The sequence below is a fragment of the Elgaria multicarinata genome, chromosome 11 (assembly GCF_023053635.1).
Source record: "Elgaria multicarinata webbii isolate HBS135686 ecotype San Diego chromosome 11, rElgMul1.1.pri, whole genome shotgun sequence".
Classification (NCBI taxonomy): domain Eukaryota; kingdom Metazoa; phylum Chordata; class Lepidosauria; order Squamata; family Anguidae; genus Elgaria; species Elgaria multicarinata.
Genome location: NC_086181.1, coordinates 10,668,605 through 10,690,544, shown reverse-complemented (window position 1 = coordinate 10,690,544; position 21,940 = coordinate 10,668,605). Strand labels below are relative to the sequence as shown.

Below are 21,940 nucleotides of genomic sequence, written 5' to 3'. Positions count from 1 at the left end.
ATTTGTCTTAATTTTGTAAACTGCCCAGAGAGCTTCGGCTATTGGGCGGTATAGAAATGCAATAAATAATAATAAATAATAATAATAAATTTGTTTGTTTGAAATTTAGATTTATACACTGACCTTCAAATACATTGTCAGGGCAGTTACAACATTAAAAATGCTGTAGTATAATACATCAAAATAAACAAAAATCAGTACATCTATAAAAGCAGCATAAAATACATCAGAACAATCCAAGAAAAATAGATCAACAAAAGTTTAAAAACCAGGGAAGATTTTTTTAAAAAGGTCTTCATTGGCACCAGAAAGAAATCAGAGTGGGAATGGATCAGGGAAACCTCTTTGAGCAGAGCATTCCCAAGCCAGGGTGCCACCAGTGAAAAGTAACCACCTGGTAACCACCTCAGATGGTGGGAGAATCTGGAAACGTATCATAACCAAATAAATAACCTTTGTTCCTATGCTGCAGCATCTTGGTTCTTTCCCTCTACAACTCCATCAATAGGCAGCCAGGGATATTCAAAGGCAGCTGTTCTCCCACCCCACCCCCAGTGGTATACTAGCAGAATAAGAGGAGTGTGTGCGTTTGTTGTGTGTGTACATTGGGAGGCAATCCCACTGGGGAGGGCAGAAGGCAGCTGTGCTGTCTCCAGCAATGACTGCAGAGTACAAATCAATGTACAGCAAAGAGAAGAATCAATTTCTATAATTAAATCCTGGCTTGTTTCATTTTTATTTAGTTAGAGGACTCTTTTTTATTTTTATTTTTTTGGCAACCCTCTTCTTGTACGGTTACAAGGGGCCTCTTTTGCTACAGCTGGTTTGCTCTGACGCCTGGTACCACGGTTAGCTCCGCTGAGGCCACGCTTGGCTTCACGGCAGCTGGCTGAAGCCGGATGCCTTCTCAGCAAGCAGCCTGTGGCTGCCGGAGCACCATGCAATGCTCCCCAAGGCCTGTTTTCTAAGAAAAAGATGCTGGTACCATAAAGAGGCCATTGTGGGAGGAAAGTGCAAAGATGGGCTTCCCTGTCTCCGGCACATTAAGGTTCTCCACAGAGACACAGGCAAGCAAAACAAGTTGACCTTTCCAATGGGAATGCAGATGTTGGAGGTGGTTTTTCAGAAAATCAATACCACAATTCAAAAAGAAAAGTGATTTAAGCTTATCATGACATGTGACGATCAGGACCAGCTCAAAACATGAGAAAGTTCAAAAGTAAAGAGGGATGCCATGGGGGCGGGGTATATTTATTATTTATTTATTTTATTTAAAATATTTATATCCTGCCCTATATCACTAAGATCTCAGGGCGGCGTACAGATAAAAAACATACAGTATAAAACAATAAATATACACAGTAAAAACAAATTAAACCAAATGCACAGTTACAAGATGGGGGACACTTGGCTCAGCAATACTACAAACGAGAAAGATCTTGGAATTGTTGTAGATCACAAGCTGAATATGACCCAACAGTGCGATATGGCTGCAAGAAAGGCAAATGCTATTTTGGGCTGCATTAATCACGTGAGGTACTGGTTCCTCTCTATTCGGCCCTGGTTAGGCCTCATCTAGAGTATTGCGTCCAGTTCTGGGCTCCACAATTCAAGAAGGACGCAGACAAGCTGGAGCGTGTTCAGAAGAGGGCAACCAGGATGATCAGAGGTCTAGAAACAAAGCCCTATGAAGAGAGACTGAAAGAACTGGGCATGTTTAGCCTGGAGAAGAGAAGATTGAGGGGAGACATGATAGCAGTCTTCAAATACTTAAAAGGTTGTCACACAGAGGAGGGCCAGGATCTCTTCTCGATCCTCCCAGAGTGCAGGACACGGAATAACGGGCTCAAGTTAAAGGAAGCCAGATTCCGGCTGGACATCAGGAAAAACTTCCTGACTGTTAGAGCAGTGCGACAATGGAATCAGCTACCTAGGGAGGTTGTGGGCTCTCCCACACTAGAGGCATTCAAGAGGCAGCTGGACAACCATCTGTCAGGGATGCTTTAGGGTGGATTCCTGCATTGAGCAGGGGGTTGGACTCGATGGCCTTGTAGGCCCCTTCCAACTCTGCTATTCTATGATTCTATGATTCTAAACCATGAACCAAGTTAAAACAATATATAATTTAAAAGCAGTTAAAACAGTTAAAACAATGCGCCATCTTAGTAGAATTAACCCTCAAAGTCTTTGTTAAAAAGCCATGTTTTTACTTGGCGTCGAAATAAAATCAGCGTTGGAGCCAATCGGGCCTCCCAGGGGAGGGCATTCCACAGTCTGGGTGCCACCACAGAGAAAGCCCTCTCCCTTGTCCCATCATAACATATATGTTGCATTGGTGGGATGCGGAGAAGGGCTCCTCCAACAGATCTAAGGTCTCGGGCAGGCATATATAAGGAGAGGCGCTCTCTCAAGTATCGAGGTCCCAAGCCGTTTAGGGCTTTAAACGTCATTACCAGCACCTTGAATTCTGACCGGAAGCGTATAGGCAGCCAGTGCAGTTCCTTTAAAACCGGTGTTATGTGGGCTCTATAAAACGTACCCGCCAGCAAGCTAGCTGCTGCATTTTGCACTAGCTGCAATTTCCGCGTCGTCTTCAAGGGCAGCCCCATGTAGAGTGCATTGCAATAGTCTAATCGGGAAGTTACCAGTGCATGCGCTACTGTGGCTAGGTTGTCCCTGATCAGGAAAGGCCGTAGCTGGCAGATCAGCCGAAGCTGACCCCAAGTACTCCGTGCCACAGAGTCCACCTGGGCCTCTAGTGACAATGATGGATCAAGGAGTACTCCCAAGCAGGTGTTTGCATAATAGCCTGATGCCTAGGGCAACCTTCCCCAACCGGGTGTCCTCCAGATATGCTGGACTACAACTCCCATCACCACCACACAGCACAGCCATGGTGGCCAGGGATGAGACGGGAGTTGCAGTCCAACACAACTGGAGGGCTTTGGGTTGGAGATGACTGGTCTGGGGCACATGTAGATCCATCCTCAGGATCCCCATGCGCCTGATAGTACCAGCACTGCACAACTCACTTCCAGGCTAATGGGCTGTAGAGGAAAAGTTGGCGGTGGCCGGGAGCAAGGCTGGTGGTTCTCAGATGTTGCATATCCGAGAAGAATGCCAGTTCTGGCACCTGGAGGATAAAAACAGAAGAGATCTAAATGGGGTTTTCAGTGTTCAGGTAAGCAGAATCACTGCCCTGGGGCCAGCCCGTCATCTTGGGGACCCACTCCAAAAGAGCTGCTATTATTTCAATCACTGTGTGCCTTATAACATTAAATAGAGGTAAACATGCTGAGTAAAGTTCAATCTGCGGCTATTTAAAAAGAAAGAAATAAGTACACATATATGCTGTCCAATTAATCTTAATGCACTTTGGATGGAAGCCAAGGAGACTCGTGGGGTGATTGGCTAGTGAGGTGTTAATGCCTCTAGCAGAAATCTTTAACACTTACCTACTAGACAGGCTGGACGTAAGCAAGAGCTTGTGTTGCAATTTGAATCTCTCCATTTCAAAGAGTAGGAAGGCGGTGAAGTGAAGGACCCCAAAATTCAGTTGCTTTGTTTCCTCGCCCTCTCCCTGGCTGAGGGGGTGAACCTTTTTATTTATTTGTTTATGATTTATACCCCACCTTTCTACCAAAACATGGCACTCAAGGTGTTTTACAAAAAAACAAAAAAACACATTAAAATACAATAAAACAATAACAATACAATGGGCCTAGCCATTAGTCTACCTGGCTCTGCAGCATATCTTGGATTTGATTCCTTAGACCTGTGCCAGCACCATTGGCTCTTCTCCCTCTACTCTTTTCAACACCTACACCACTTTACCACCACCACCCACTACTGCTTTCTAGAGGTTGCTAGGCAACTGCAGACTGTCCTCAGTGACCATCTCCAAGTCAATCTCCTGCCCTCAGGTCCAGAATGCAAGACAAAAAAAAAACACCCATTTGTTCCAAAGGATGGGACACAGCCCTCTGCTATTCTTAACTCCCTGTTCTTACATCTCCTACATACTCTTGGGACCCCTGTTTCCCAGGAGACCTAAGGATTCCTAATGGTCAGACCAATCTAGTTCAGCATTCAGCTAGGTGGCAAAAGGGTCACAGATGACCTAGCACATGCCCGCAGCAAAGCAGGCATTTCACCTGGTGGTGAAGAACCAGAAAGGTCCTGGTTCAAATCGCAACTCAAACATGAACTCAGTGGATCATTCACTCTTGGCCTCAAACCCTTTGTCAGTTGTAATACGGCCTGCTTTACAGAGTTATTTTAAGGAATAACAGAGATGAATAAAACATTCCTATAGCTTAGAAAACAGTGACGATAAGCATTATTATTTCCTCATAATAGAGCACAAGGTTTAGTAAGTGTGGTAGGGGATGTCTTAGATAGGAAAGGGGTTCCTCTTCCTCCTTGCATCCTCCCCTCAATCCTCCCCATCTTATCACCCTCACTCCATTAACTCACTTCTCTCACCCTTCTTCCACCCACCCTCTCTCTCACACACAGACACAGAGCCCCTCAGTCTGTTCCAAATTATTTCTCCTCTTTGCTGGAACCTACTGGCAATGGCTCCTCCTAATTTGCTTCTGCCTTGGGCCCAGTCTTTTGCAGGGTGGCCTTCCATCCCCATCACTCAGAGTATGTGTGGCCACAGAGGGAGGGAGGCTAGGCCTTGCTAAGTTGCTGGGCAGCCTGATGAGGCATGGCCTTCTGCTGGCCAGTGCACTGCATGCCCCATCCCAAAGCCAGGTCCTGAATTAGAAGTGGACACCACCACCACCCCAACCCAAGAATTGGCATAGACCCAGTTCACACAATGAAACAAACCATGGAGTGAGGAGTGAGTGTGCTGGCTCTTGACCACTCAGCTATTTCTGGCATGCTAAACAACGCAGCAATGCTCTGTCCCTGGGTTGTTTCCATGACAATCAAACCTGCAACTCGAGGTTATTGAGGGAGAAACAACCCAGAGCTATAACTCAAGAACAAACCATGGATTACAAGTCTGGGTTGTTCTTCCCCCAACAACCTCCAATTCCAGGTTCAGACACCACAGAGAACAATACAGTGACACAGTGCCTCTTGGTTGTTTTTCACACCAGAAGGGGTTGAGCAGACAGGACCCAGCATGATTGTTCACTCCCAAACAACCCATGGTTAATAACCATGGGTTGTTTCATCATGTGAACTGCATCGTGATTGGGTTCACACAACATGATAGCCCACACTCAAGGGTTGACTGTGGGTTCATTGAAACATGGGTTGTTGTTGAAACGTGGTTATGTTGTCTAAACCCAGCCATGATAACAAATCATGGTTGGTTAACCGTGAACAACCCAGTTTACAGCAAACCATGGGTTCTCTTCATGGATTGTTCATGGTTAACAAGTCATTAGTATGGATGATTCAGATAACATGATAACCCATGTTTCAACAACAACCCACAGTTCAACAAAACCCACACTCAATCCTTGAGGGTGGGTTATTGTGTTATGTGAACCCAGTCATTATCTCCCTAACCCTTCCCAAAGGGAGTACCCCAACTCTAGTTTTCCTCTCGTTCTATAGAGCAAACATCCCATTTGTGGGAGCTATATTGCTTTTTACTAGAACCTTTAGCACCACCAACTAGAGTCAGGTAAAACAGTAGCTCAGGCAGGCAAATATATGCTAAGAATGCAGGATGCTTCTGAGCACATGCTCAGCAAGAATTAATTATCAGTACCAGAACCAAGCTCTCACATCCTTTTAAACAAAAATCAACCCAGAGTGTTTGCTGAAAAAGAACAGGAAGGATTTGAGTTGGGGTGGGGAAGCTTTTTAGTTGTTAGATCCTAATATACCTTCTGCCCTACTAACACTACTAAAGCATAACAAAAGATGGAACCTTGGGAATTGGCACACACACACACACATACACATATGCACACACTATTCCAAAGCTCTTCTGGTTGTAGGAGGTACTTGGCTCTGAACTAGGAGGCTGAGCTCCACAGTTCCCTGTGCTACGTGTCTTTCTCTACTATTTGAAAAATGGCTTCTGCTGGCAGCCATCACATCAGCCAGTGGTGAGGAGTTCCACAGATTATATACATGCAGAGTTAAGAAGCATCTCCTCTTCTTCCACTTAAAACAACAGTTATGAAGAAACATCGGAAGGTGTGTGTGTTCTCCTCTGGTAAGCCTGCTCACTGCCCGGCTACCCCCACCAACTCCTTCTCTGAACCCCCTTTGAATCTCTTCCTTTCTTTTTGCTCCATAAGGCAACTGCCTTGTGAAGACACTCTCCTAAAAGGTGGCCAAAGAATATCTCAGTCCTTTGACACTTTGTCCTCCCCAGTTGATTCTGAATCTAAATGAACAAAAAGTTCTACACCTCTCAATTATATTAATACAAGCCAAGCAATGCAAAATAACATCCATTGTTTGCATATCTGAGTCCAACGTGCCTAGAAAATTGTCTTCTTTATCCCGTCCACCCCAAGATATCTCAGTGTCTCACAAAGATTTGTTTTTTGTCACTGCCTTTTTTTATAAGGATGTTCTTATTTTCATATCTTCCACATTGCCAGTAGATCAAGGCCCGGCATTCAAAAACGACAATCACGGCCAGGAGGGAGGGGGCAGGGATGGGCAGCAAAACATAGAACTTTTTGGAATTGGCAAACCCTGCCTTAGGAGCCAGGTCACACGTATAAGAGAAACAGCAGCATCAGGTTTTATCTTTTGCTTCTGCCAAAGTAAAAGAAGCACAATCGGATTTTATCACAGAAACACTTTTGTGGCTTGTTGCCTCCCCAAGGCTTATAAGCAAACCTCTCATTTTTGAAACACAAACAGGGCTGGTCCAGATGGGGTTTTTTTTGGGGGGGGGTTAGGTTTTGCTGCTGAAAATTAATTTAAATCACACACACATATACATGCACAGAAAGGTCTTATTATACGGCGAGTAGCATAGCAATAGAACATGAAACGAGCATTAATTATAGGGCTATGCTATAATTTCCCCCATAATCATTTTTAACGTTGGTCACTCCTTTAGTTCCTCTTTACAGCTAGAAGTATGTCAGAGCCAGCCAGTAAAGATCAGAATGTTCTCAATCTGTGTCCCCTGAAATGCAGGGGGTGGAGGTATCATGCAGCCGTGGAGCTGCTAAGATGCTTCTGTGCACCTCTTCCAAAAGTGTAGGCACCCTCCAAGATATTTGCATAGTTCAGGCAGGGCTGCCAGGAATTCTGGCATCCCAGGCAGTTGTGTAGTTTCTGTTTTCTGGCTGGACCAACCCTGACCCCAACGTCAACCGTCTCTCCCATCCTCTCAGTCTTCCCATCAGAGACAAGGACCCTCGCCCCAAGTTTTGTCTGTCTGAAACACTATTATGAACCTTAACTGTACATTCAACACCCACTCACAAGTCCTTCTCTTGAAAGGCCCTGGCACAAGGTAGCCAGTTTGGGGGTGGGTGGGTGAAGAGAGAGAATCTTGTGGGATGGTAAAAGAATGACATGTATCTAAAAATGCCTCATATGCATATGTGTGCGCACACATAACCTGGCTTCTTGTGTATATGAACAAAATCTCCCAGGAAACATGCTTCTTAACCATCCATCATATATGCCCCCACACAAGGAACCTGTATTCCGCATCACAAAGGTAAGCAGAGAAAGAAATCAATGCACCCTATTCAGTCTCCTATCCCATATCTCTGAGAGATACTGATTTGGGGTTCTGCACCGATACTCAGGGAAGCAAAGACATCTCAAGTTGACAATGCAACCTGAAATCCAAAGGTTCTCCCTCTTTGTGATCACACTCAAGCTATAGAAAAATCAACAACACTTCTCCAGCCAAACATCTTTTTCCTTTCTCTTCCTTCTCTCTCATTCACTTTCTCTCGCCAAGCCCCTACTGCCTTCATTACTTAACAAAGCGGTCAGCAACAACCTTAATCTCCTAGGAAAAATTAAGGGGGAGGGGAAATAGCAACCAGACCATCTACAAACCAAGACCAGCAGGCAAATCTGATGTACCTTTTCAAGCCAGGTGGCTGAAAAATAAAGATAACAATAGGGCTCTACCACCTATCAATATCTCTCCGTCCATCCTCCTTCCCCTTCCTCCTCTATTTTCAGCAATAATTTCTAGGGCAGCAGGTTCTGTAGCTAGTTAATCTCCCTGGAGCTCAGCAGCCTTGACAACAACCGGGTGGGGTAATATACAGACCCAAAGAAAGCAGTGGCCACACAACTGCTCAATGTTGCATCTTAAAATACCCACCCCCAGTTCCCACTTAAGTGGGAGATTTTCTACTCAGAATTCTACCTTGCCTCCACACCACCAGGGGCAGGGGGGAGCTTTTCTCACCCCACCACACCCCCTTTTTCTTTTAAAAAAATAATCTCAATTTTGAGTGTTTAGATTCAAAGCAAACAACAGCACAATCGGCTAAGAACACAGCTACAGCGGCAGGACCACCATACAGTATCAGTGGGTTGGGAAAGAGAAAGGAAGGATTAAAAAAAAAACACCAATAAAAAAAAATACCTGCTACTTAAGAATGGATGAACATTGACATGCCTTGAGATGGTGTATTTCCCATTGTTGTCCTGGCTTTGTTCCTCTGCCTCCGTCTGTCTCTCTGTCTGTCTGTCTTTCTCTCGCCGACTGACTCAGGCCCAACCAACCATCAGAGATCGGTGGCAGAAGTGCAACAAGAGAGTGCGGGTGAGCGAGTGTGTGTGTGTGTGTGTGTGTGTGTGTGTGTGTGTGCGCGCACGCCTTGGCGATAGTACAAAGGAACAGAATGGGCAAAACACATTAGCTCATGATAGATTAATGTGCTGGGGGGAGACACTCTCTCTCCCCCCCTCTTCTCCCCCTCTTAAAGGCCCCTACCTTTTATTCAGAGATGGGTGTCTAGCAGAAATGCCAGGAAGATATCATGATAATAATAACAGAAGGGCGGTGCATAATTACTGGCGTATGCTGCCAGGTCCAGTGGAGGCGACAGAACCCATGTGGCAGAAGCGCAAAGACAATCTGTGATTTCCTTCCTTCCTTCCCTCTCTCTCTCTCTCTCTCTCTCTCTCTCTCTCTCTCCATAGCTGGATTGCACAGGCAAACTTACTGAAAGGGTAATCCTAAAAGTGCTGCAGCCATGAACCTTCATGTTAGTAAGGTTGCCCGCTAACATATATTTGTGACCCAGGAAATAAAGAATTGGGACTCAGAACTTAAGACAACTGGCAAGTCAGTCCTTCCCAGCCTCAGTTTTCCCATTCTGTGAAACAGGAATACAATTTTTTTTTCCCCACAGCACATCTCTGAATCTGTGTACTCTTGTGTACTCTGTGTTTTTTGCTCAGGATAACCCTTAGCTTAGTTGTAGCTGAAACATAACAATTTGCCCAAATCACCTTCATGGCTGATTGGAGATATATGCCTAGGTTTTCTGATGTTCCAAACCCCACTTTGCAAGGCGATCAAGAAGACAAAAGAATGTAAAGAGTGCAAAGCATGGTTGCAAAGATGCAAAACACACAGGAGGGTGGGGAGAGAGAATATCAGTGGAAGCTCTACAGATCAGCTGTCACTCACAACCCCCCATCTCCAGATGGAAATTGATATTGATTTACTGCAAGGGACAATTTCATCAGAAAAGAAAATTGGAAGGGGTGATGGGTATAGAAGGAGGAGATGGGAGAATAAGACCAATGCAGTTTCTTTGTAATAATCATTTTCCCCAGACAACAATGGCAGCTGTCAATCCTGCTGTAGCCATCTTCTGTCGATTGTTTGGCAGTCCAGCATTCCTTTCATATAATTATCAGCAAGACAGCAGCAAGGCTGAATCTAGTTTTCTAGGCCGGAATCTGATTGTCTTCCTTCCAGAATTGCAAGCTTTTAATTCTCATTTAAAAGCAAGTTTCTAGCTCTCAAGCTGGCTGGAGTGGTAGGGACATGTGAAGGCAATGTTTGCAGAGTTTTCTTAAAAATAAAAAGACTGACAGGGGATAGCATATGCCTGTCTAAGGCAGGGCTACAAAAGACATATTCTAGCAGCAAACAGTTCAATCAGCTTTTTTGCAACAAGGCATTTATTTTAAAATGACACTTCCTGTGCATTGATAATTTCCTTGATGGCTTCTTATTTGTGTCATACTGGGTTGCATCTTGTGAAGTGATTGGTAGAAAGGATTTGTTTGCATATTGCTGAATCACTACAGAAGATAGCACTTTGTTTGCACCCTACTGATTGGAAGAGACCATTAAATGAACAGAAGGCACCATCATACTGCGTTGCTGGCTGGAGGGAGGCTCATTCTCTTTCGCAGCATTATATGGGATAATTAATCACTGTTTTAAAGTACATGTAAGCAAGCTCCAAATAGTAAGGCTTACTACTGGACACCCTTTGTCTTACTTCCAAGTAACATACAGGATGACAGTGATAAAGGCCAATTACTCGTCTGACAGCTACGGAGGGAACTATATCCAGGTCTCCCAGGTCAGGAACAAGCAACTCTAGCTGCTATCCCATATACATTCTCAAAACAAATGAAGTGGATGCGTTTTATCAAAGCCCTATCTTGCCATGTCCTTTCGAGAAATGCTGTAAGGCCCTCTTGTTTGAACTGAGCTACAAAGGTGGGGGCAAAAACAGTGTAGAGGTGATGCACAAAGAGATAGCATAATACTTAAACAAGATACTTTAAACAGCATTCTGACATCTTTACTCGGTTCTTATTGTCTTCCAGGCACATGTCAACATGCTGTTTTTTGATGTATAAAATGAGGCATACAAATCACTACTCAGACTTACAGCCCACTGTCAAACCTACAGCCCGTTGCTCATATGCAGCATTTCAGCCATTTATTTATTTATTAATTATTTTATTTATTTAAGAAATTTATACCCCACCTTTCCCTTTATAAATAATTCTCAAGGCAGCCTATAATAAACATTCATAAAATAAATAATACAATAATGAAGATGAATAAAACAGCAGTGTAGACTAAAGTCAAGAGCCACGAAGAAATATAACAGCCAGGGCTGTTAATTAAAAGCTTGGGAAAACAGTAGTCTTGGCCTGACAACTAAATTTATTTATATTATTTATTTATTACATTTTATTCCACCTTTTTTTCTCTTGCAAGGAACCTAAGGTGACTTACATGGTCTTCCTCCTCTCAATTTTATCCTCAGAACAACCCTGTGAGGTAGGTTAGGCTGAGAGTTGGTGACTAGTCTGAAGTCACCTAGTGAGCTTCATGTCCAAGTGGGAACTAGAATCTCCCTAGTTCCAGTCCAACATTCTAATCACTACACCACACTGGCTCTAAATGAGAGTAACAATGAGAGCCAGTGTGGTGTAGTGGCTAAGGTGTTGGACTGGGAGTCAGGAGATCCAGGTTCAAGTCCCCACTCAGCCATGGAAACCCACTGGGTGACTTTGAGCCAGTCACATACTCTCAGCCCAACCTACTTCACAGGGCTGTTGTTGGAGGATAACCTTGAGGAGGAGGAGGATTATGTACACCGCCTTGGGTTCCTTGGAGGAAAAAAGGTGGAATATAAATGTAATAAATAAATAACAATGGCCTGCCATATATTAAATGCACCCTTTGATTTTGCAGCCCCACATTTATACATCTGGAGCCATGACACTATAGGTTTAACAGGCCAACTCTAAATGCCCGAGTTGACTCATAAGAAATTATGAGTCACGTCCTCTCTGCCCCATCACCTTCCCTAAGATCAAGTTCTCTCTTTGAAATACCCACCATGTGCCACCTTTAATCAATTAAGGGTGCACAGAGAGGCATTCTTAGTGGCTGCCCCAAAATGCCCTCCCCATTGGAGACTAATCAAAGCTAGAGGCTAAGCATCTTCTGAACATATTCTAAGCAGGGCTACATGTATTTATGACCCTTGATAAGATTCTAGCCTTTAAAGCCAAAACAATTGTTTGGAAAGCGTCTGGGCAACGCTTAGTGGAAATCTTAGAAGCCAAAGATAGGGGCTGAACAGGATTCTTAATTGGAAAGGGGCTGAGGCTTCTTTGCTCTACCTAGCTCCTTGCCTAGCTCCCTATGATAAATAGAAGCAGAAAAAAACAAAGGTTCGCAAAATTGCCTGATACACCAAAGTCATCTTTTCTCAGTGCAGAATTTAGATTACCTTAGCAGAATTTTTTGCGTTCCCCCCACCCCATAGCAAAGAGTACGTACACAGCCCTGCTTATGTTCCATCCCACTAAGATCAAACATGCTCTTAGCAACAGCAACTTTGCACCATTTTCAAGACAACCAAGGACACATGGAGAGGATTCTTGGTGTAATGAAATTCCTTCCCCAGTGGTGAACATCTTTGTAAAGCATTTTATCATGATTACCCTATACACCAGTGTTTGGACTCTGGGTTTAAGCCAGTAGAGGTAGGGAATTTTTATCATCTATTACCATTTTAAATGCTTCAGCGGAATGGGATTTTCAAGAGATAATTTATATTTTATTTTTAACAGTTTAATCCTATGCATTTGTATTTGGAGAAAGCCTTATTGAGTTTAATGGGACTTACTCCCAGGTACCAAAGGACTGCAGCCTAAATATATTACCACCTGCCTTGAACCTTTTGGAGGGGTGCAAGCACGAAGAGGGAGATTTATTACTAACAACCATTCTGCATTTCTATCATCCTGATGACTGTTTGAAGAGTCATTTCCTTGAATGGCAATTTTTGTGAACCGCCCAGAGAGCCTTGGCGATGGGGTGGTACAGAATGAAATGAATGAAAGAATGAAAGGAGATGAGTATTATTATCCTCATATTACAGAAGGGGTGTGCTGAGGCAGAGTAGTGGCTTACTCAAGGCCACCAAAGCAATCTATATAAACAGGGCATTGCCCAATTCATCGCTCAGTTTATTAGCCACTATGGTACACCAGAAAGACATTTTAAAAAGAAAGTTCTCAAATATCTCCTTTTTCAAGAAACTGTAACAAAACATTAGAGATCTGACTGCACCGTTGTACAGCATTACAGGTAAAATATGGGAGAAAAGTACAGGTGCTGACACTACCACCCATTTTAACATGAATTATACCACCCTTTGTTGCTCTAAGCCACACACTAGCGAGCAAAATTGGTTACTCACGAAAGGAACAGCCAAGGCAACGTACACTGGAGCTAGGCTCTGCTTTGAAGCCGTGGCGAGCTGGTAGCAGGCCTGGGAAATTGGTGTGCTTTGTCTTTTTTCTCCTGGCATTTGGTACCTGTAATTTTAGGAGCACGTTGAGACAGGTGCGTATGGCATTCGCTCTTCTTGGGGCTTCCAAGGAGATCAGGTATCCACCTCTGGGAAAACCAGACAGTGAGAATAAATTAGAAAGAGGGAGGGTGGGGTAGAGAGGAGGCTGATTGGCGTGGGGAGGTCTTCCCTGGAGAAGACTTCTCCATCACTACAAAGTAGGTGTCTGTGGGTGGGTCTGTTTAGAACTCCCATTCGCTACACACACACACAAATATACTTCTTTTAAAACAAGCAAAGTAAAATGAAAATAAATCAATGAATAATTGAAGAGATGACCGTTGATCTTTTACATCCTAGCCGCCTAGACCTAGCTGGCAGAGTGACTGAGAGGGGCCCAGAAAAAGGGATTTCTTCTAAAAGGCTTTTTGCCAGGTCCACAGCAATGAAAATTCCACAAAAGGAGAAGTTAAATTTTAGACATCACAAGGATCAGCTACTTCAATCAGTGACCATCAGACCCATTCCACCCAGATCACACTCCTCTTTTTGTTGGTTCTTCTCTTTTATAGCACCCAAACTCTTAATGCTCTTTCTCTTCTTGCTGCTCTAAAGGAATGGATATGTGAGGTACCATACTATTTGGAAAAAAATCTATAATATGGGGTTATATGCTGCTTTACCTTACAGGGGTGGCATAAGGATGACATATATAATATACCTTGAATGTAGGAAAAACTCTAAATAATAAAAAGTAATAAAATAGTAACAACAACAACACAATTATTAGGGACATAAGCACAGGAAGTGGATTGACCCCATCCTCAGTATAAGGTCTCAGCACCTCCCCAACCAAGACAACCCCTGACAACAGGTATGCCTCTATTGACATACTATACTTGCCTGCTCATTCAGAATTTTCCTTCCTTTCAGTCCTTGTTTTTTTCCATGTAACATAGATGGTAATTTTGTTTTGGGAGATGCGTTCGTTAATCTGCCTAAGGGATAGTGACCAAGGTCACCTTATGAGCTTCATGTCTGAGTCAGGATTTGAACACAGGGTCTTCCTATTACACTCTAATGACTACACAAGGCAGATCCTACTGACAGGCAAAGCTCTGCTGGATCAGACCAAAGAATGTTTAGTACTTTGCATCCCATTTCCCACAGCGGTCAACCAGTTCCCCTTGGGAAACTCAGAAGTAATAACTTAGGCCATAGCTAGACCTAAGGTTTATCCCTGGATCGTCCAGGGGTCAACCCTGTTCATCTAGGTGACACACAGGGGATCCAGTGCTCAGACAGGGGCGAACCCTGGATGATCCCAGGATAAACCTTAGGTCTAGCTGTGGCCTTAATCTGGGACCATCCGATCGGGGGAGGGGGGAGTTGATGGGGCAGGGGTTCTAACATCCCTAAATGCCCAGACCTAAAACCTGCAAGGAACTGCCCCCACACACCCTCTAGAGCAATGGTTCTCAACCTGTGGGTCGCGACCCCTTTGGGGGTCGAACAACCCTTTCACAGGGGTCGCCTAAGACCACCAGAAAACACATATTTCCGATGGTCTTAGGAACCGAGCTACATAATTTTGCTACATAACAGTAGCAAAATTACAGTTATGAAGTAGCAACGAAAATAATTTTATGGTTGGGGGTCACCACAACATGAGGAACTGTATTAAAGGGTCGCGGCATTAGGAAGGTTGAGAACCACTGCTCTAGAGGAAGAGGAATTACAAGAGTCAGACACCAGGTTGGCAGCAAAGACCTTTTAGGTGAGGGATATGAATCTGGTCACCAACTGTTTGTTCTCCAGAAGGCCCCCAACGGCATAATTGCTTGACAAGACAGTTTGAGGCCATTCAGCAGTGTCACAGGACACTGCTCCATTTCTTAGCACTGCCTCTATTCCAGTCCCATTTGTGGGGTGGAGCTCTGACTCCCATTAGGCCCTGCTTGGGGATGTAAGGACTCTGTTGGGTTTTCTACTCTGTTAGATCAGTGTCCTGCTGTTCCTGGGAGCTAGCCCTGGGTCCCATGTTACCCCAAGCAGACTAGAATCTACTCCTTTGGGACCTGCCATATTATTGCCTTCGTCTCTCCAAAAAGCGGCCCAGCGTTTCAACCATCGGGTTACAAATTATGAAACGTTCACCTGCCTTGAGATGTTTGTGGACAGAAGTAGGCTTCAAAAATGTTTTATACTCCTTATTGCCACAATAAGCATTAATTTCTTTCTAAAATGGAGATGTTAGCACTGTGCCTGGAAGCCCCAACCTCCAAGAACTGTCTCTTAATCCCAGAAGGGAATGTCAGCGTAGTCATTTTGCTCTGTTTTACTGTTCATGTAATATTTTCAATGCATTTATTATTTTTTACAGTTTTTGTCTTGTGTTTTATGTGGTGTGTTTTTTTAATGAAAACTGTTTAGAGATTGTAGAATACCATGTGGTATACAGGTAGTTTAAAGAAATAAATAATAAATAAAATAAATAAATAAATAATAAAATACAGATGATGATGATGATGATGATGATGATGATGATGATGATGATGGGAAAGGTACTCCATGCATGCTTAGACGCATACTCATTTCTATAAGAATTTCACATGCTTAAGCATTAAGGCATAGCATTAACAAGAGCTTTAGGACTAAATCCTCATGTTCCTCCTCATATCTTATATCAAATAGGTACTGTAAAAGAGCAGACCTACAGAACATGTCCTGCCAGTCCAAATGTAGCCCATAAACCTCCTAGTTTTGTCTACCAGGGAATGCCTACCCACCCACCCCAAAAAAGCCACCAAGTGTGGTCCAGCATATTTTAGGCTACAATTTGTGTCTGGTTGCCTGCATTTGGCTAGGTGGATCAAAAGTTGTGTACACCTTAGAGAGGTCTAATGTTAGATTATTATTAATAGGAAGGTGATGTGGAAATAATTCTTATCTGCCCTGAGTTAGGATATGCTACAACAGGGTTCTATGCATCCTGCAAATTTCAGCTTTCAGTTAAAAAAAGAAAAAAAATGGTTACTAATCCTTCAGGCTGGGAAGATCGCTTTGAAAACATAAGGACAATGCTTGGTGAATCTCATTGAGAGAAGAAAAGGAGATTTCCAGTTGAGCTCTACAGAACCGTTTGCACTTTCCAGTGCATAGCAGAAATTAGCAAAATAAAAGGATGCAGAACAAGCAAATACATACAGTTTTGCTTAGTTTGCATAGTTTGGAAGGGCCTCAAAACGAGTTGCAAACATCACTTTTTGTTGTTGTTCGAAAAGTATGTACACAGATGTGGCTGTAAATCAGAAAGAAAGAAGAGTCTGAATCCTTTTGAGGTTTCTGTACGAGTCAAGGCCCTTTGAAAAATTTGCAAGAGCTTCCGAAGACTACAGGAGTTTTTGATGTTTTGGGGAGATCTTTAAGATAAAATTTTGGAAAGAGGTGAGAAAGGAATGTTGCAAGTTTTTTTGAAAATATGGCTAGCCCTACTTAATCTATAGAGGTAGCTGCATGTTTGTGCATAAGGAAAGGCATATTAACACACCTGTGTCCATGCCAGTGTTGTCAGGGTGCGATTACAGGGACGGCAGTGTAACCAAGGGACAGATGTGTGTGGGAAGCTTGTGTAGGAAGACTATATATATAAAAAGCCATGAGTCACTTGTTTTCTCCCCTCCTAACACACAAAATGATTTTATCCCTTAAAATAAAACACATTTGTGGCCTGTTTCATGTACTCTCCACCTTGCCTTGCACATATGTGGATGGGCAAAGAGGCTGTATGCCTTGTGCAGGACCTGATTAAGGCATTTTGCTATCCGAAGAAGCTGATCTATACAATCCCAGTGAATGGGAGCATTGGATGCCGCAGCACAGCTGAAGCTAAGCAGACAAGAATATGATTGGTGCTTGAACCAAATGGGAGACCCAAGGAAGAGTGGCGTATATGTATAAAATGCAAACTACAATCCAAGAGGATTGCTGTGTTTCACAAATGCTGGGGCACAACTCTTGGGTAGTTCACTAATGATGGGCCCGGTACCAAATACAAAGTGGCCATGCTCAGAATGAAAGAAGGGATGGCAAATAGGCAGGACCGGGGATACTTATTGATTAACTTGCACCAACGTTGGTAGGAGTACAGGGGCTCATCTACACCAAGCAGATATTCCACTATGAAAGTGGTATGAAAGTGGTATATAAAAGGCAGGAGCCACACGACTGCTTTATAGTGGTATTGAAGTGCACTGACAACTGTTGGGGCCCATTGACACATACCATATACTGCTTCCATACCACTTTCAGAGTGTTATATCCTGCTTGGTGTAGAGGTGTCATGGGCTCCAACAGTTGTCAGTGGACTTCAGGACCACTATAAAGCAGTAGTGTAGATCCTGAAGTGCACTTCAATATCACTATAAAGCAGTATTTATTTATTTATTTATAACTGCCCAATAGCCGAAGCTCTCTGGGTGGTTCACAAAATTAAGACAATTCAAAACAAACAACAGTATAAAACCATAATACCATATAAAAGCACAGCCAAGATAAAAACAGCAGCAATGAAAAAATACAAATTTAAAACACAAATTTAAAACAGCAAGGTTAAAATTAATTTATAGACTGTTAAAATACTGGGAGAGTAAAAAGGTCTTCACCTGGCATCTAAAAGAATATAATGCAGGGGCCAAGTGAACCTCCTTAGGGAGCTCATTCCACAGCCGGGGTGCCACAGCAGAGAAGGCCCTCCTCCTGGTAGCCTCCTGCCTTTGGCAGGGGCTCATGGAGAAGGACCCCTGAGGATGACCTTAGGGTCCGGGCAGGTACATATGGGAGGAGGCGTTCCTTCAGATAGCATGGCCCCAAGCTGTTTAGAGCTTTAAATGTTAATACCAGCACTTTGAATTGGGCCCGGACTTGGACTGGCAGCGAATGAAGCTGGAAGAGGACTGGTGTGATGTGGTCTCGTCGGCAAGTCCCTGTTAGTAACCATGCTGCCCTGTTTTGTACCAGTTGAAGTTTCCGAACCGTAGTGTGGCTCCTGTCTTTCATATACCACTTTCATACTGCTTTCATAGTGGAATATCCTGCTTGGTGTAGATGAGCCCCAGGACCCACCATCTTAGCTGTAAGGTTTCCTTTCAACCTGGAGAAGCCAACATTACCTTTAACAATGCTGCAGCTAGAGAAATGTTCCTTTCCAGATTCCATCATTCATCCTCCTCATCCAACTGTTGGGGAGCAAAATTAAAGTCCTGCTCACTTCAGCAGATAGCAAAGAGGGTGATGAACAGCAGATGAAAGGCGCAGTAGCAGCAGCAATTTCTTCCATTGCATTGATACTTTTAAAGGTAAAGGTAGGTTCTCCAGCTTACAGCCTCACAAACCTGCTTGGTTGTAGCATAAGTTCAGGCTACTTAGCTTGAAGATATGGGGAAAGGTCATGTTTTCCATAATTGTGAGGTCATAACACAAAAATCATTCTATATGTACTTCCCCAAATGAGGGCACTTTTGAGTAGGACCTCTCCTGCCAAGCTTAAAGGATGAATGGGTTCATGAGGTGTTCTCTAAAGCAGCCTTCCCCACCCCGTTGCCCTCCAGATATTTTGGACTATAAATCCCAACATTCCTGAATAATGGCCATGGGAGTTGAAGTCCAAAGAATCTGGAGGGCACCAGGTCGGGGAAACCTGCTCTAAAGTTCTCAGGACCTCATTCGTAGAATCGTAGAGAAGCAAAGAGCAATATTGAGATGCTTCAAACGCTTTAAAGAAGTGCTCTGAAAATGGTCATTTGTTACAATAAGTACTTTGGACTACACAATGGAAAATTAGCTTTCTGTTAGACATAAGGATTGAGGTGTGGGTGGGTGGGCAGAATGACAAAAAATGTTTGTTGCACTGGTGATGCATTATAAGGTTGCTGTACATTTTTTAGCATTGTTGCCTTTATTGATTATTTTTCCCGGAAATGTCATGTTTTTTTTACCTTATGACTTGAAGCAATAAACTCATTACTTACTAATAACAGTCATAATTCACACAGACATTTCACTGAGCCACAGGACTTCCCAGATCTGTGTGGCTGCTTCTCTACAGGTTATAGGGTTTCCTAGAACTGAAAAACAGCTGAAGGTGCTGGATGAGGAAACACATTAGATTAGGGTCTCTTGATTGCTTTGCTTCTGTGTTGAATCCATTCTTACCCGTAGATGTGGATTGGAAAAGTAAAATAACAATGGCAATTACCACACACTATATTTTCTCTGGTTACCAAAGAGTTCAGTGTAGCTCAAAAGCTAATGTGCTCCTCTATTCAGACTGCTATTGGTCCAATAAAACAGGAATGTTATTGAGTTGCAGCAAGTGAGGAGATAACCATCTTTTAACTTTGTATTTAAATATGTTCCTTGAATTACTTTTCATGTCTGGTGGCTACTACTGGCTGATCATAAACCACCTGTGTTATTTGGGACTAGACACTGAAGAGAAACTGGAATACATACAGTGAAGGAAACAGAGGTTTGGAGGTTTTTGAGTCTGGCTGGGGGTCCTGAAAGAAAATGATACAATTGCTTATACTCCCACAAACTCATCCTGTATATTTGTAAATAATACAGATATTACACAAGCACCGTAAGTTCTCGGTACTCTCTGCTCACAAAGTTTCAGCCAGTTGGGAAAGTGGGAAGTGCGAAATTATATCAAACTGAAGTGTGGAGAGTGAGGTGCTGGAGCATGGTGGCTTTTGGCATACACAGAACTCTTCATCAAAGTCAAAACATAACTTGGGCCCGCTAATTAACATGTGGTGCAATGGTGCTTAGAAATGCAGGTATTTGTGATGACTATTTATAAACAAAATCAGAGAAAATATTGGCATGTTTTTCATCTAAAAAAGGACATTTTGCTCATATCTATGCATTGTGGCCATGTTCCTTCCAACCAACCCTGGTAGTAAATGGCTTCTTAATAAGAAATTCTGCCTCTCACAAATAAATGCATCAAAGGGTTGCATTGCACCCACACCAAGATTCCTATTTTACATACTTTTTCGGGGAGGAATCCCTTAACTGCTGCCTTTCAGAGAAAGTCAACATAAAAATTGCTCTATTTTTTCTATAGCCAGAAAAGGCTATTTGTGTCCATCACATAAACGTTTAAGAGAGAAAGGAGTGAAGAGGTGATAGTCTATTTTTCCAAACAAAGGTAGCCATTTGCATTGGAAATGGCTGCTGTACACATTTAAATTGGATTGAAGCCACTGGGTCATATTTTCCTATGTCCTCCCTCCAGAACTGTAGTTTTGTGAGAGTACTAGGACTTGCTTGTTAAGTGGTTAGCCGTTCCCATCCTTTTTACAAAACCACAGTACCCTTGGTTTTTTGCATTAGAACATCATAGGGCTAAACTACATGCTAAGTAGCATGCAGCTGGTCCTCAACGTTTTACATCTTGAAGTAAGCACGTGGGTCCTTCATCTGGATTGGGACCACCGCACCTGGGTAGAGAAAGTCTAAAGATGACAAAAAGGGGGAACTCCACAGGAACTGCCGAAAAAGCCAAAGGCAAAGCTTTTGTGGCAGTAGGGAAGGTTTTAATCTCCCCACCTATCTATTCCCACCACCACCATCACCACATACACACACACACACTAAATTTTTCCTCCTGTGTGCTGGGGGCTAAAGGAAGAAAAAAGTCTCCATTGGCACTAATGAAGTTTCTCTCTCTTTTTTTAGCCTCTGCAACAAGAAGGGGGAATTTAGGGGACAAAAGAGATGGGTGGGAATGTTTAAACTAGGGGTGCGCACGGACCCCCCGCTCCACCCCGCAGGCCGATCCAAAAATTTCGGATCAGCCCGCTCCGCGCTGCTCCGCCCATACTCTGCTCCTCTTCGCCGCGGAGCTCCGGCTCCGAATCAGAGCTCTGCAGTGGAGGGGAGTGGTGCCAGGTAAGGCCGGGAGAGGAGAGCGGGGGGGTTACCGGGCCCTGCCGCCGTCGCCGCCCGTGCGGCGACGGCAGCAGAGCCCAGTAAGGGACCAAGGGGGAGGGGGGCCTTACCTGCCTCCATCCACGGTCCGTTGGCTTCTTCAATTGAGCCCGGAGTTCAACCAGGACGGAGGCAGGTAAGGGAGAGGAGGACAGGTGGGGTTACAGGCCCTGTCGCCACATGGGGAAAGCGACAGCGGCAGGGCCCGGTAAACACCACTTACCTTTCCAGCAGAGCTCCGGATCGAGGCGAAGGATCCGCCTTCACCTCGATCCTCTTCGCCACGCTCCACCGGCCCCCCACTCCTCTTCGCCTCCGCCTTAAGGGGAGGTGAAGCACCCCACTCCGCTTCTAATTCGCCGGTCCGATTAGAAGTGGAGCACATCCCTAGTTTAAACCTCCTCTACCCATGCTTTGCTGCTGGTTTTATCTTGGTTTTATTTTTAACTGTTTTTATTTTGCTTTAATGTTTGTCCCTTGTTTTTAATGTATTATATGTCACCCAGAGAAATTCAGTTATTGGGTTCTTTAAAAGTATTGTAAGTAAGTAAATAGAATGAATAAATAAATATGTAAATAAATGTAGAGCCCATTATTAAACAAGCCAGAACTGCAAACCAGGGTTTAGGAAGCAGTGCAACCAGTTTGTTCACAATAAGCAAGGATTCTCCATGATCATG

General features: G+C 43.7%; 1 protein-coding gene across 7 annotated transcripts in view; it reads right to left on the bottom strand.

Annotated features, from left to right (window-relative positions):
• Nucleotides 1-8,756, bottom strand: part of SRCIN1 (SRC kinase signaling inhibitor 1) — a 324,300-nt gene extending 315,544 nt beyond the window's left edge. For 6 of the 7 annotated variants that reach the window (XM_063138580.1, XM_063138586.1, XM_063138582.1 and 3 more), the window contains exon 1: nt 8,591-8,756. In XM_063138580.1, the coding sequence (XP_062994650.1) occupies nt 8,591-8,612 (22 nt within the window). In that variant the 5' untranslated portion in view covers nt 8,613-8,756. Of the gene's footprint in view, nt 1-8,557 lie in introns of all 7 variants that reach the window. The other variant, XM_063138579.1, reaches the window with a different exon arrangement.
• Nucleotides 8,757-21,940: the final 13,184 nt, after the last annotated feature.